The 13577-nt window shown below is 39.3% G+C and overlaps 2 protein-coding genes across 4 annotated transcripts; one reads left to right on the plus strand and one right to left on the minus strand.

The window, feature by feature from the left end:
- Positions 1–788: 788 nt before the first annotated feature.
- Positions 789–11303, plus strand: si:ch211-217g15.3 (uncharacterized protein LOC368914 homolog). Of its 2 annotated transcripts, none has more exons than XM_039621433.1 (5): positions 789–933; positions 10162–10227; positions 10368–10422; positions 10544–10581; positions 10668–11303. In XM_039621433.1, the coding sequence occupies exons 2-5, from the start codon at positions 10220–10222 to the stop codon at positions 11113–11115; spliced, it is 549 nt and encodes a 182-aa protein (XP_039477367.1). In that variant the 5' UTR covers positions 789–933; positions 10162–10219; the 3' UTR covers positions 11116–11303. The 2 variants fall into 2 exon arrangements, with proteins under 2 accessions (XP_039477367.1, XP_039477366.1); XM_039621432.1 differs by lacking the exon at positions 789–933 and adding an exon at positions 993–1039.
- A 174-nt stretch (positions 11304–11477) lies between these two features.
- On the minus strand, positions 11478–13185 carry fuom (fucose mutarotase). 2 transcript variants are annotated; one of them, XM_031742954.2, is made up of 6 exons: positions 12863–13180; positions 12592–12660; positions 12433–12503; positions 12231–12329; positions 12059–12132; positions 11478–11615 (listed from the first exon to the last, which is right to left on the minus strand). In XM_031742954.2, exons 1-6 carry the CDS (start codon positions 12945–12947, stop codon positions 11549–11551), a joined length of 465 nt encoding a protein of 154 aa, XP_031598814.2. In that variant the 5' UTR covers positions 12948–13180; the 3' UTR covers positions 11478–11548. The 2 variants fall into 2 exon arrangements, with proteins under 2 accessions (XP_031598814.2, XP_031598815.2); XM_031742955.2 differs by lacking the exon at positions 12592–12660 and having other exon boundaries at positions 12863–13185.
- Between the last annotated feature and the right edge of the window lie 392 nt (positions 13186–13577).

The following is a 13577-nucleotide window of genomic DNA, read 5'->3' on the forward strand; positions in this document are numbered from 1 at the left end:
GCATGCTGTGGAACACAATTTTACTGCTGTAACTTATGCTGATATGACATGCAAAATTTGGCTCACAAAATCCCCTAAAAGTTCCCGTTGACTGCCTGCAGACCAGTACACACAGCACTTCTGCAGCCCTTAACTCTGCTCGGTGTACCTATTAAAGGCTTGTTTGAGTTCTCGAGCTTAGACATCATTTCATGTGATTCACTGTGAGAAAGACATAAAGAAAAAAAAAGATATTCATAGATCATGTATGTCAAACCTCTACAACTTCACAACATTAAACAGTGAATAAAATTTTAATAAATGGAACAGAAAAGGCTTTTTTTTGTAGTTTTTTGCAGCTTTGTATAAATTCCATAATCTTATCTTCAGCAATGTAACATAAAAGAACATAAACAACAATGCAGCATGTCTCCTTGTATGGCATCTGCACTTCTTTCCATAATACTAGCCCTGATATCTGCCCCCAAACAGTTTGACTGTACACTATCTGTAACTACTTTCATTTGCATTAGTTAAACATATCCAACAGCAATCTTATCTGTGACATGTGCAACAGTGAGCTGTTATATGTGTTGGCCTGGTGGAATTTGGAGTAACTGGTGCAAGAATTAGTGCCTTATTTACAGCGCTGATCTGTAAGATGAGTTAAATACAGCAGAAAGTACGTGTCAGAAAGCTATCACATATCTCTGCTGGTAACCTCGTTCCCTTTTAGCTGTGTCTGTATTTACTCTGCTGTTGTCTGCGTTCTGCAGGTATGCAATTATGGTTTGAAAAGGCTGGAGCCAGACTTTCCACAGGGCACAGCGTGGGAACAAACCGGGGTCTGGGAGCCGAGGTCAGGGAGCACGGTGGCTGCGAACTACAGAGATAGACATCAAGGAGGCAGTCATCACTGTCAAGTGAACGTCTACTGGTGGAGTCGAATCGGAGGTCTGACTCACATCGTCTGACTGTGGCGAGAGTTTACTGAATGATGTGTAATGAGCAACTTTGCACACTTTGCAATGAATGGAGCCTACTATAAAAGATACAGAGGGTGAGCAATGCATTGCAATAATGCATTGCATGTGCAAGATTCTTCAAATCTGATCACAGATTGTCTTTGTGATACAGTTGTGATACAGAAAAAAACAATAATACATATTTATAAATATATATATATATATATATATATATATATATATAGAGAGAGAGAGAGAGAGAGAGAGAGAGAGAGAGAGAGAGAGAGAGAGAGAGAGATGAAATTTATACTTTATTAAATACTGACACTTAAGAAAAAATTGATTTCTCTAAAGATTTAAGCAGAATTATAAACATAGCTGTTAAAGTAGCGCTCTAGTTAGCTGTAAATAATGGATGCTGATTAACTGCATCACTTTGACCTTCTACATCACCGGGGAAATCACTGGTGTTAGAAACACTTTCCCTAATAGCACTCTTGTATTAACCTTTACATATTCTCATAGGCTAAGATGGACATTTCTTCTTGTGGGTGTATGCACCGACCATATTTGTGTAAAATTTTCTCAGGGAAAAAACATAAAAGTAGAAAGCATACAAAGTTTCATCCGCTGACATAGCTGCTCAGAGCGGGGACATGTTTCTTTAATAAGGATGAAAGCGCGGTGCTCTTGTAACTGGATCTTTCTGTAGCAGAAGGCTTTTCATCAAGAAACAGCAGGATCCTTTCCTTAACCCGGGAGCATCGGGACAGATTAGGTCGTGACACGCAACCTCAGATACACGCAAATTCAGACCTGTGTGACAGACACAGAGAGGATTTCTGGATTAAATATACAGTGGTGAGGGCAGCGTAATGAACATCCGGAACACCTGTATTCTCTGTTAACACCTATACGCCCTTCAACTCCTGACAACGTTTTCAACAAGGATGTGCTCCCCTCTGAGTTAAATCGACTGATGGCTCTTTGATAAATTCTGTGGGGCTGGAGGTCAGAGGTTAAAGGTTAGGGGTATTCCAGCTGGCAGCTAGGGCTGCAGTGGACTCCAGTGAGGAGTCATTCAGCGACTGGGACGGGGTAGAAGGAGAGGGGGTGAGGCTTTTGTGTTTCATGGTTGATACTCAGCTCTCAAGGCCTTTTAATTTTCTGGCATGAATGATCTCTGCTTTCACATAACAATGCAAGCTGGAAGAGGAGATGTCTTTAAATTACATTGTGTGGGCCTCTTGATTGCTAAAGCATCTGTAATAAGATTGTTTTATTTTTATTTATGAATACCACGATTGCTCCTGAGGTCACCGGTAGTGGAAAACAACCCTGGAGTGGAATCTGAGCTTGATGTACAGCTTTCACTGACATAAGAAAACTCTCTGTTTGCTTCTAAATGGTAGGAAACACAGGTAGCAACTATAGACTGTATATAAAAGATGGGCAAAAGTGCCATGACATCGCCTCGTTTGTGAAGATCTGTTTTGAAGATCTGTTTAGAGGCCATTGCCAGCTTGATTTGGTTGAGTGGGTGAATTGCTAAATTAACAGCTATTGCAAGCAAGCCTGGTTACCAAGGTAACCATACACTGAATGCCTGCAAACACAGACACATAAATAACAAATACAATATTAGAGAACTCCTCCACCAAAACTGGAAGAGAGACCATTACAATGGCCAATATTACCATTAACTACAGGCTGTTTGATATTATTATGGTAGACAATTGCATTAAATTGCTCCAAGCAGCACATAGTCGAAGTCGAGGTTGGCAAACTCCAGCAGTCAGTTAGCACCTGTGCTGGCATTTGCACATGAATGAAAACACCCCCTGATAATGATCACTTTAGGCCTTAATTAAGTGTAAGGAGTTAAAAATACTGCTCATGAAAGGAGAAAATTTGCTAAAGACACCAAACTCTTACTATTTAAAAAAAAGGCTAAACAGTTTTATTTTTACAATATTTATACAATTGAGCATTTTGCTGTAGGTGTCTATGGAGCGGATTTTAGCTCTAGCCTCAAGGAGAAATCAGAAAAACTGCAGTTTTTACCAATTCTGTTGGCTTCATTTTTCAGTCCAGATGTTGCCATTTGTTAGCAAGTAGTGGCTGGACATGGCAGATTATTTATCACATATTTGTTGAGCTAAAAGTAGAATGACTGAGTCAGTGAGTGCTGGACATATCAACTTAAAAGGTGACTGTAGCTGCCCTGAAGTCATTACCACATGTTTAAAGTAAATCTAATGCTAGGTAAAGATAACAGCTGTGAAGCTGAAACTGAATGTCTTTACTTACGGTTTCTGTTTTTCCCCCCTTTTTTTCTTTCTTTCGTTAGAAGGTCGGTTTCTTAATTACTGAAATAAGCCAGATGTGCCAAGTGTTGGCATGATGTGTTTTCCAAAACATTAGTTCTCTTTGAGTGGAAAATCTCTTTAATGAGAAGCGCACAAAACACAGTAAATAGCCATTAAACTTAGTTTAACAGCTCCCATATGTTTACTGAGTTTGTGAGGGGTGTGATTGAGGGAAGGAGGAGGAGGGTGTACGGCATGTACGTGCGTGGCTGTGTGAGAGAGAAAAACAGAAAGACCACCTGAGATTTCCTTCTCATTATAGTCTATTATTTTCATGGAGGTGACACACATTGTCACAGCAGTGTGAGGGTTCTGAGTCAGCTCAGGCAGCTGGCACAGCTAAGGGCCATCTTTCATGCAGATGGTCAGATCAGCTTTTCAGATTACCTGCCCTGGACAAAAAGAGTTTAGCCATTCCTCTGCGTCTCCTCCCAAACAATGAGCTTCCCACTCCTCTGTCATCAGTTACATAACAGATTGTTTTGTTTGTCTTCTGTGGAGCTGTGCAGATTCTGGTGCATCTCCCCTCGTCTACCTCAACTGTCGTCAGTCCTATTGTTGCTGGAAAACAGTTTCAGGCATTACCTGTGGAGCCAGAGAGTCAGGTGGATCAGGGCCCCAGACTGACTGGCTCTGGTTACAAAAAAAAATGAAATCCCATCTGTTCATGAGGAAATGGTTTATTAAGCACTCACAATGTTAAAGGCAGTGTCAAAGAAATAATGCTTGTGTAACTGTTGCACAGATGGGTGGCTAATTCTTCATAACTCCCGCCCCCCCTTACCCCGGTCACCCAACCCGTCACTACACTTCACATTCGCCTCCCCTCTTCCATGGAGGTCCTTCCCCCAACCCTGTAATTCGTGCAAGAAAAATCCGCCGTGAGATGTCTGATGTGTGTTTAATGAGTGTTGGTGAAGCATCAATTAAGTTAATTGTAGATCATTGAGTTAATTTTAGTTATTTAGAAAACCCCAGCTTTCCTAAATGTTGTGAATGCGGGGGGATATGACGGAAGGCTGCGTGTAAAGACAGAGGGGTGGTTAGCCTCAAATACAGCCCTGCGCTCCGGGACAACCTTTATGGGATTTACTTATAGTAATGACGCTGATGATGAGGTTTTGGTGCTGATGATTGTTTTAGTGTGGGCAGGGAGAGTGACTTTTCTGTTTCCATTTGCTTTCAAACAGCGATACATAATGTGCTGAGGTCTAGTGTGGAGTCTGATGTCTCCAGCTGATTGCCACCTGTTAAATGTTGTGTTCCCTATTTGTTTCTTCAGCAGTGAAGACATCTTGATGAAGATGCCACTTTGAGTCAAGTAGAAACATGACAGCTGCATTCACGAAAGTCTAAGTGATAATGGGCTGTTATTGGTTTCAGGGCGGAGCCAGGACTAAAAGCTGGAATGAAATATTGATCTTTCTAACTATGCATTGTTCCTGTATGCAGTAGCCTTATATACACACTTATACAGGTCATGCAACAAGTGAGTCAAGCATTAAGCTCCATGATGCAATGATCATTTAATTTAAAATGGGAGTTTTGTCAAATATTCATTTTTGGTGGTTTCCCTCGTAAATTGCTGCAGGCTGCAACATTTGCAGCATGTTTTCTATCCCAGAATTACGGGAATAAATCATGACTTAATGCTGCGTTTAAACAGTTACAGACAGGCAATTTATTCTTGGCTCGCTTGTAGCATTTTGTGCAAAAACACTGTGTGACTGTGTGTTTCACAGTTTATTGGCATCAGCCTTTGCTTACTGACAACTCCCATTCGCTCTGGTCTTCATTGTTGCTTTTACATTTATTTAAATGCTTGTCATTCACACACTCGCACATTTATACATCTCTGAGTGACAGGAAGAGGAAAACAATCATGCACTTGGCAGATGAAACCAGCATTTAAACATCTTTTATGCTGGTTTTGCTTCAACATGAAGTTCTTTACTGCACAAATGCAGGCAAAGTATAAGTTTATGTGCGGTTATTAATTTATCAAAATGTCAAAATGATAAATCATCTGGCTTTCACAATTTTGATGAAACTTCTGGTTTTACTGAATAATAACTGCTTTTCTTTGAGCCTGGAGAGAAAGAAAGTGGTTACAGAATGAAATGCAGGGGAGCAACCCTGAGAGTTCACTATCAGAGAATACCAATAAAAATCATTTTGATAAGGTCAAAATATTCCACACTGGATATCTTATTATGCATCAACATGAAAACCACATGGAATGAGTTAGTCTGTAAGAAAATTAGCCTCAGTTGCAGCTGATAGATTGTTGTTTTACAAAGGTAATTCGTTTTTAGCTACTATTCCTTTTAATTGCATAATTTTTTTTTTTGCATGTTTTAAAATAAATGACTTTGAAATACATGCATATAATTCAAAGCTCACACAATTATGCCACACAGATGTACATTAAGTGTTCCTCTGAAAAACAACCTCCCCTTACTTTTCAGCTAATCCCACTGATTGTAAACTCCAGTTCAAACACACATTAAAGGCACTGCAGCACCTAGATGGGTTGAGTGATGCACCATTTACTCAGAAAAAAGATCAAATTTTTTAAAACTTGTGGGACTGTTAGAAGTTCAGAGAGCAGTGTCCTGTGGTCGGTCCATTGCCGGTTGCCTCTGGGTTTCACGTGGAAATGTTTGACGAGCATGTGCAGGAAATAAGGGGCAGATTGGTAAGAGCTGCATCGCACTATATTCATCAGAGCTCACCTTCAAGACTCTTTTGGATGTCTTAGGTTGTGGTTTCTATGAGATCACATGTACAGGCCTTAATGTCTGATCATCAACATGCATGCATGTATGTCGAGATTATAAATAGCAAGTACTGTATGTTTTCATAGACATTGACATATATATAAAAAGCCAAAAACTATACATGAGTAATGTCTGCTACTTACAAATGGTTGCTATATACTGGAAATCACAATCCCTTTCATGTTTATCTTTGCAAAGACTAGATCTTATCTAAAGGAATAGTAAAATCCTATTAGCACCATGGTACAGATGAGTACAGCTAGGTTAGCACAGCATGCATACTTAAAACTGTTCTAAGTAAAACAGTTTTTGTATTAACAAGGAGGAACCAAGTAGGTGCTTTTACTCTGTCTTTAGTCTTCATGCTAAGTTAGACCATCTCCTAGTAGCTTCATATTTACAATCCAAATATGAGAAAATATCTTTTTATCTGCTGTACTGTCCAAAGATCTCTGGGTCATCATTATTTATTTATGTTTAGCTTGGAACATGGAAAATGCAATTTACTCTAACATGCATACATCGTAGAAATACAGTATATGAGGCAAAAACAGAGTTTGTACAATTCTAACTAGCTTGAAAGTGAATATTTGGATATTTGGTACTGCCGATGTTATTCCTAAGAGAGGTCTTTTGGTGTTCCTTAGTCAACATGGGTAGTTCTCCAGGCTTGTTGCAGGACGTTCAAATGTTAATGTCCAGGCTCTGGGGAGGCCAACCCATGACCGTGTGTTCCACTGTGAGCGTTTCTATTCAGGTATACTTTTACTGCATTGGCAGTTTGTTTGGGATCATTGTTATGCTGAAAAACAAAGCGTATGCCAATCAGATACTTTCCAGATGATACTGCATGGTAGATCAAAATCTGATGGCCCTTTTCTGTGTTCATAATTCAATCAGTTTCGAAAACATCCCCAACACCACTGGCTGAGTTGCAGCCCCAAACATGACAGAGCTTGCACCATGTTTTTATCTGCTGTAGACGTTTTTTTTGTAGGCCTGCCACGTCTCCTTTTGTCCTCTACTTGATAAGTTTCCTTAATTTTTTCAGAACACCTTATCCATCATGCTGTGATATAGCAGGTTTTGGTTAGTATCTCTTTGGAAATCAACTTGTTGGTGCAAACATAATGTGGCTTTGTTTTTTGTCAGAAGACTATTGTAGGAAAAGAGTGCTTTCTTAATGACTTACCTTCAGTTCAGTTGATATCTCTTTAACACAACAGCCTAATGTTTTAGGCGTAAGCTTAGAGCAGTCATTTCTTGCTGTTTAGTTTATTTTGGGAGGTTTTAAACTATTTTTAAAGACAGATTTACAATAAGTACCTTCAAAGATGTCTGGTATTTGCTTGCTTAAGGCTTGTTTTGGTAAAGAAGCAGACCACTCAGCGGGGGCTAGTCAAGCCAGACTGTCTCGTAATATTGGACACATGAATCTGATCGAGACTGCCGACATGCTGGAGCCGTCCCCTAAACCGAACAGGAAGTTTGTGTTGTATCTTACAGCTCCTGTACATTACGCTGAATCCTGTTGGCATGAGAAAATATTAACTTGGGTTAACTTAATGGGTCTCCTGCTGCCATGATGAACAGTGAAAGACATTTAGCGAAGAGACACGACAGCAGTTTGACGGAGGCACTGCCAGAAATGCTAAAACACTGAGCTGAAATTAATTTATATTCCTCAGGGATAAGCTGATTGAGTAAAATTATGGCTGTGTGCGTCAACTTACAGATATTTAACATAAATCCCAGAATTCGCATATCAGAAAGCAGCAATTCAGAATTGAGTTGTAATGTAAACAACTCAGTCTGTGCATCAAACATGAATGAATGAATGTGTTTTATTCCGACGCAGTTTTGCAGAATGATAAGATCTTGGCATGAAGAGCTGACAAACTCGCAGATGATTCAGTGTCTGTGGTGCCTGGCACTAAGATCACAGACCTATCATCTGTCTCCAATCTGTCCTCCTACAGTGGATGTGCATGTGAAGGGTGATTAGTCTTTTTAAATGATTAAAGCTGTACACAGTAGGACTCCGTCTGAATCTGGGTAAGTTCTCATGAAAGTAAGCCTGGCATGGGAAGTGTGTGCATTTTTTTTGCTTTGTGGCACTTTAACATTATACATATGTCAAACTTGATTTTACATATGTGTAATGTAAAATCCACACTCAGGATTTAAAGCAGGACCAGTATTTGGATTGTGGGTCCTGCACTGATATACACGTATTCAAAAAGGCTATTGTGTATTATTGTATCTTATAGCCTATAAGTAAGTAAGTGTAGATTTTTAGGGGATGCAGGAAACACGTTCCCTCAGTTTATTCAAAATTCATGCATGATCTTAGCAGCTGCACATCATCTATGGATGTTTTGCACCCAGGCAGATTGAACACAATGGAGGAATTGGAAGGAAAAAAGGAGGATGAGGTCTCTTATCATAAGATTTTTCTCAAAAGATGGAAGCTGAGCTCAAGCCACTGTGTTGTGTTTTTTGAGCTTACAAACTAATCTTAGGATTAGGTTGCCTGTCCTTCTTATTTACAGTCACTCTAAGTGACGTAGCTGAGATCTTAAATTCATCATCCCTAATAGAGCATGGAGAATTTATAGCATGGAGAATGTTTTCAATATGAGAACAAATCTGAGCTAATTAAGTTCAACTGATAAATGAAAATACATTAATTTATCTGCACATTTATAGATGCGTTAGTGGCGTGATATCAGACCATAAAATGAACTCATCGCACTTTTACTCTCATGCCTGTAAAAGGGCAGTGATGTAAATCAGGTCTATATGTGTGTGAGAATAATTATTTGACAGACATGCAGAATGCTCAAGAGTCTCATTGCACTATATTACTGTATATTTACCAATGTTACATATGAGATGAACACAAAACAGGGCTGTGCATGAGGTGGATGTCATTGTTTTACGGGAAAAAAAACAAAATATTGGACAAACTCAAATAGAACCTGATCTCGTTACAAATGTCAGGAAAGGGATCACATCATTACATTGCAATGATTATCAGATTTTATGGCAGTGCATGCCACTGTGGAGACATTTCAATCAAAACTACAAATGTCAACCTGATGGTGGTGCTAGTCATTAGGCTTCATCAGCAGAGGATCATAAATATCTTCACAGCACTTCATGACAGTTCTCAGAATCGTTGAGATATTTCAGTGAACAATTCCTGATGTTACACAGTTGTGATACACAGCAGGGCATTAAACCCAATGAGAGAGAAACGATGAAAATATGTAATAAAAAGATTATTAAAACAGAGAGCAGCAAAACCAAACTCTGTGGAAAACGCAGTGTGCAACTGTGTGAGTGTATTGAGTTAAAACTACCAGTGGTAAAATGTGCTGGCAGTTCACTGAGAATCATTTTATAGATGAATATGTGTGTGATTGGTTACCGTCTTTCTGCACACAATGACAGCAGATGAGCTCCGAACTCATCACCAGTGAAGATATGATGTTCAGATAGAAAACTGCAGTTTAATACAATGCTGCAAATGTAACCAAGTACAGAAAGAAAGGATAATCCACTGGTGTTTGCTGCTAACTAGTTGACAGCCATATATACAGCCATATATACCATAGTTACTGAGGTTAGAGACCATCGTTGTATAGAGCTTGGAGAAACTACTGCTGCATGATAATAAAGTTTATCTCTTACTCTCAGTAATAAAGATAAGGAGCTTTACAGCCTTGATAAGGGAGATAATTGCATGAAATGTAATTACAATATTGCAAATTGATTACATATTCTAGCTGTGTTTGCATAACCGAGACAAGGATAACTTTTTTTAAATGACAACACAGAAAAATACAGGATGATATAAATAAGAAAAACATTTTACATTTGACATATTCTGCTCAGATACGTGGAGTGTACTTTGACACTTTGACAGAAAGAGGAATTTTAATGGCACCAACACAAAACACAGGCGAGATTAGAAATGATAAGTTACTTACGGCTGGCACTTGGAGGATACAAAGGTCGGGACAGCAGGTTTATAGATAGATCTTTGGTCCTTCGTTTCAGTAGCAGGTGTTCAGAAGGCGATCTTGTTCCAAACACTGAGCTGCCAGCAGGAAGACGCACCATGTTCAGGTGAGAAATCTCTTCTAAGATTTAGCTTGTTTTTAATGCTTATAGATTAGATGAGTTGTTTTTGTAAGTTGACAGGGATCTGTGTTTATGAAGTATGAAGTTGAACTCTAGCAATTAACCCAAATTCGTTCCCCTGGTAGGATTTCTCTAATCGTCTGCGTTTCGCTGATATTTGGCGTCACAGCAAAGCCTTGGGTATGTACTTCTAATTTTATATTACATTGAAACAAAACAACCTTACTGTTACCTTTAAACATGTTTTTATGGTTAATAGTATTTATTTGAACCGTAATCCTGTATTATCATCTTCTCTCAGAATAAACTTTCAGATGAAGTCTTCCAGAAAGCTGTCATGTGAGTTGGAGTTTCTTAAACTAAAATAAAGGTTCTCATGTTTGCTTAGACTGATAAAAACAAATGGTGTGTGATACTCATTTCAGGTCTATAGATGAGAGGGGAAAGCCATCCTGGGCAGTGGCAGTTGAGCCTCCTGAGGATATGGATAGGACCCACTATGATATTGACCCCAACATGAAGATCTGGAAGAGTATGAGAGGCAGCGGACAGGAGAAAAAATATCTGAAGGCTGAGGAAGACCTGGATGAGCTGTACCATCCCTCAACGGATAATCTCCTCCGAGGTCGAAACCAAAACTTGGATGTCCCCCCTGTCCTCCTGGCTGAGCAGCTGATACCTCAGATGGCGGTTAAAAGTCAGGCCAGGGTTCACCTTGAGCCTGAGGAGGACATGGATGCTGTGTACCACAAAGAACCAGTCAGGGCCGTCTTTCACCAGGACAACATCAGAGCTGCCTATCCTGTCAATTTTCCACCTCAGAAGAAGCACACTCAGCCAGAAGAAGATCTGGATAAGATCTACCATCGCTGATCCTCCAACAACTCAGCTCTTTATCATTTAAGTTCATGTAGCTGCAACCGAGTACAAACAAAATATTAAAAAAAATCAAGAGCTTCATTTGATTCAATTACACTGCCTTAAAGCTTCACTAAGCTACAACACCTAAATCTGTGTCGCTCATATGCATCTTGATGATAAAGATACTGTAAACACTCCCATCAGAGACTGTGTTTCATTTATTTATTGATATAAACATATAATGCAGAAATCAGTTATAAAAATATACATTGTTTTTACAGCAGTGATTGCATATTTGAAAAAAAAATGCATATGAATTCACAAAATATGATGATTTTGACTGTAAAGAATTCAATTAGTGCCTAATATCACAGAACAACAGTAATTAAAAACTGAAATCATCAAATGTGTTCAAAATGTGTGTGTGTGTGTGTGTGCGTGCGTGTCACTGTAGCTGCTCAGCAGGAATGACCCCCTTCTTCAGTATCAGGTTACCATACAGAGCCGTCTCCCTGAGGAAAATCATAAAGAGAAAATGTAAAAAAAAGAAAGAAAAAGAAAAAAGCCTTTTGTGTTGATTTTAAACTTTAGCGTGCAGACCATAATCTCCAATAATTAAACTAGCTCCAGACCTCTGCAATGATATCCAGATTTGTTCATGACAATGAAGCGATTAAAACCAGTGCAACAATCTGATTATCGAGATGAGACACTTCTTGATTCATGATGCTGTAGGTTTGCTAATTTATGAAAAAAAAAAGAAAAAGAAAAGAAAAACAACAACAACTGGCAGATAAATCATGAGAATGATTTCTAGCACGAAACATCTTTTTCTTTCTTTTTACAAATGGAACCATTTCTACACTTGATTTTGAAACATAGAAGTGCACTTTTAGCAATGCAACTCAATCTAGCTGTTCCTAGACTCAAATGAAGGCAGAGAAAATACACCAACCCTGTTGCCACAACAGCGTAGGCCTTCTTGGCTCGTTCATAGAAAGCAAACCTTTCCACCTTCTCAAGAGAAACCTGTATATAAACAGAAATCAGCACACAGACAGTCACAAATCAAATGAACACACACTCATTTTGTTTCACTTAATAACAGGGTGAACGGGTCGTCTTACCTGAGAGCCTGCCTGCCTCAAGAGCTGTTCGTAGGTGCCCCACACAGGCACAGCTAAACATCTCTGCTTGTCACTATCTACTAGATCCATAACTGCAGCCTGCAGAAACACAGCAGCACAGATTTTACATGATATGAACTAAATATTAAACAGTCGGGCACAAAAACGACAGAAGGTCTATGCAGATGCTTTAATGCAGTACCGGAAAGGGGACATAGGTGTCCAGGGGCAAAAGCTTCAAAACAGCCTCCAAAAGCCGTGGGATCCCCAACCCTGGATAAAGGTTAGACACAGTCTGAACGATAAACTTGAAGGACACGCACACATTTTTTTAAATTTATAGGCAGGTGTATTTACATACCATCAGCCCTTATTTCCTTTGGGCCACATGCACAAATAGAAGATGCTGGGAAATTAGCATCAGCAAGCACTGAAAATAATTAAACGAGTGAGTGACTTCATGAAGAGTGAGTAACATCTCTGTAACTGTGCCGTGTAGCTACAGGTTAATGATCCTTTTTACGTGGTGTTGACATAAACTCAGATTAGCACAGCAGTGTGCAGCATGCCTACAAGCAGAGGGTATACAGGTCACTGCTGTTAGCAGCTCTGTGTGCGTGTAATTATCATACCCAGTTCATCCCCGTGGCCCATTTTAGCGAGAGCATACAGAAGTTCAGGTGATAAAACAGAGGGGATTCCTCTTAGCACGACCATTCCTGCGGCTTCAAAACACGGAGAATCGGAGAAGACTCAAGCGATGCGAGAGTAGTCCCTGTAGACAACTTCCGTCTTCGTTTGTGACATGCTAGGAACATAAAATTACCAATTTAGGAAGACAAAAACTTTAAAGTTTTAAATGTTAAGTGTTATGGCGGAAGATTCTATCGTCAAGCTAAGATTAAAAACTGTTATTATTTTTCGGTGTTGGTTTGCCGGATAAAGGGTTTAGTAGCTTTAGCATTAATTATCTTGACAGTCTTCCTTACGCATCACGTGCTAAAACTGACAAATCTGATTGGTTAGCTCACTTTTCTTAAACTTTAACTACAGTCTCAAAAATCAGAAAGCCCAGTTTTTAGAATAAATAAATAATAGCATAAAAATACTAATGTGGCCTAAACGAGTACTAAATAAGCTTATAAATAATTTGTGTTTTCTTTTTGCTTCAGTTAGTAAAAGTTATCTAACGACACTGTGCTTATGTGAATCTATAAAGCAGGGTCGCGTTGTTCGCCTGTAGTCTGGTGTAATTAATCTTAGGTCCGTGTTGTTTCTGACACCCTTGGGTGGGCATAATCCAAAGCAGACACCGGTGAACGTGTTATTCCGACCCGATCTGTGACG

Source organism: Oreochromis aureus, linkage group 13 (genome assembly GCF_013358895.1).
Source record: "Oreochromis aureus strain Israel breed Guangdong linkage group 13, ZZ_aureus, whole genome shotgun sequence".
In the NCBI taxonomy this organism is placed as follows: Eukaryota; Metazoa; Chordata; class Actinopteri; order Cichliformes; family Cichlidae; genus Oreochromis; species Oreochromis aureus.

Bases quoted from the DNA above. Each gene is read 5' to 3' on its own strand.
- si:ch211-217g15.3 (XM_039621432.1), top strand. From the start codon at position 1,008: ATGAATGGAGCCTACTATAAAAGATACAGAGG. The intron at 10,228-10,367 runs GTGAGAAATCTC...TTCCCCTGGTAG, and splicing joins GGAAGACGCACCATGTTCAG to GATTTCTCTAATCGTCTGCG. The intron at 10,423-10,543 runs GTATGTACTTCT...ATCTTCTCTCAG, and splicing joins GCGTCACAGCAAAGCCTTGG to AATAAACTTTCAGATGAAGT.
- fuom (XM_031742954.2), bottom strand. From the start codon at position 12,947: ATGGTCGTGCTAAGAGGAATCCCCTCTGTTTTATCACCTGAACTTCTG. The intron at 12,330-12,432 runs GTACTGCATTAA...GTGTTTCTGCAG, and splicing joins ACACCTATGTCCCCTTTCCG to GCTGCAGTTATGGATCTAGT. The intron at 11,616-12,058 runs GTTGGTGTATTT...GATTTTCCTCAG, and splicing joins TACGCTGTTGTGGCAACAGG to GGAGACGGCTCTGTATGGTA.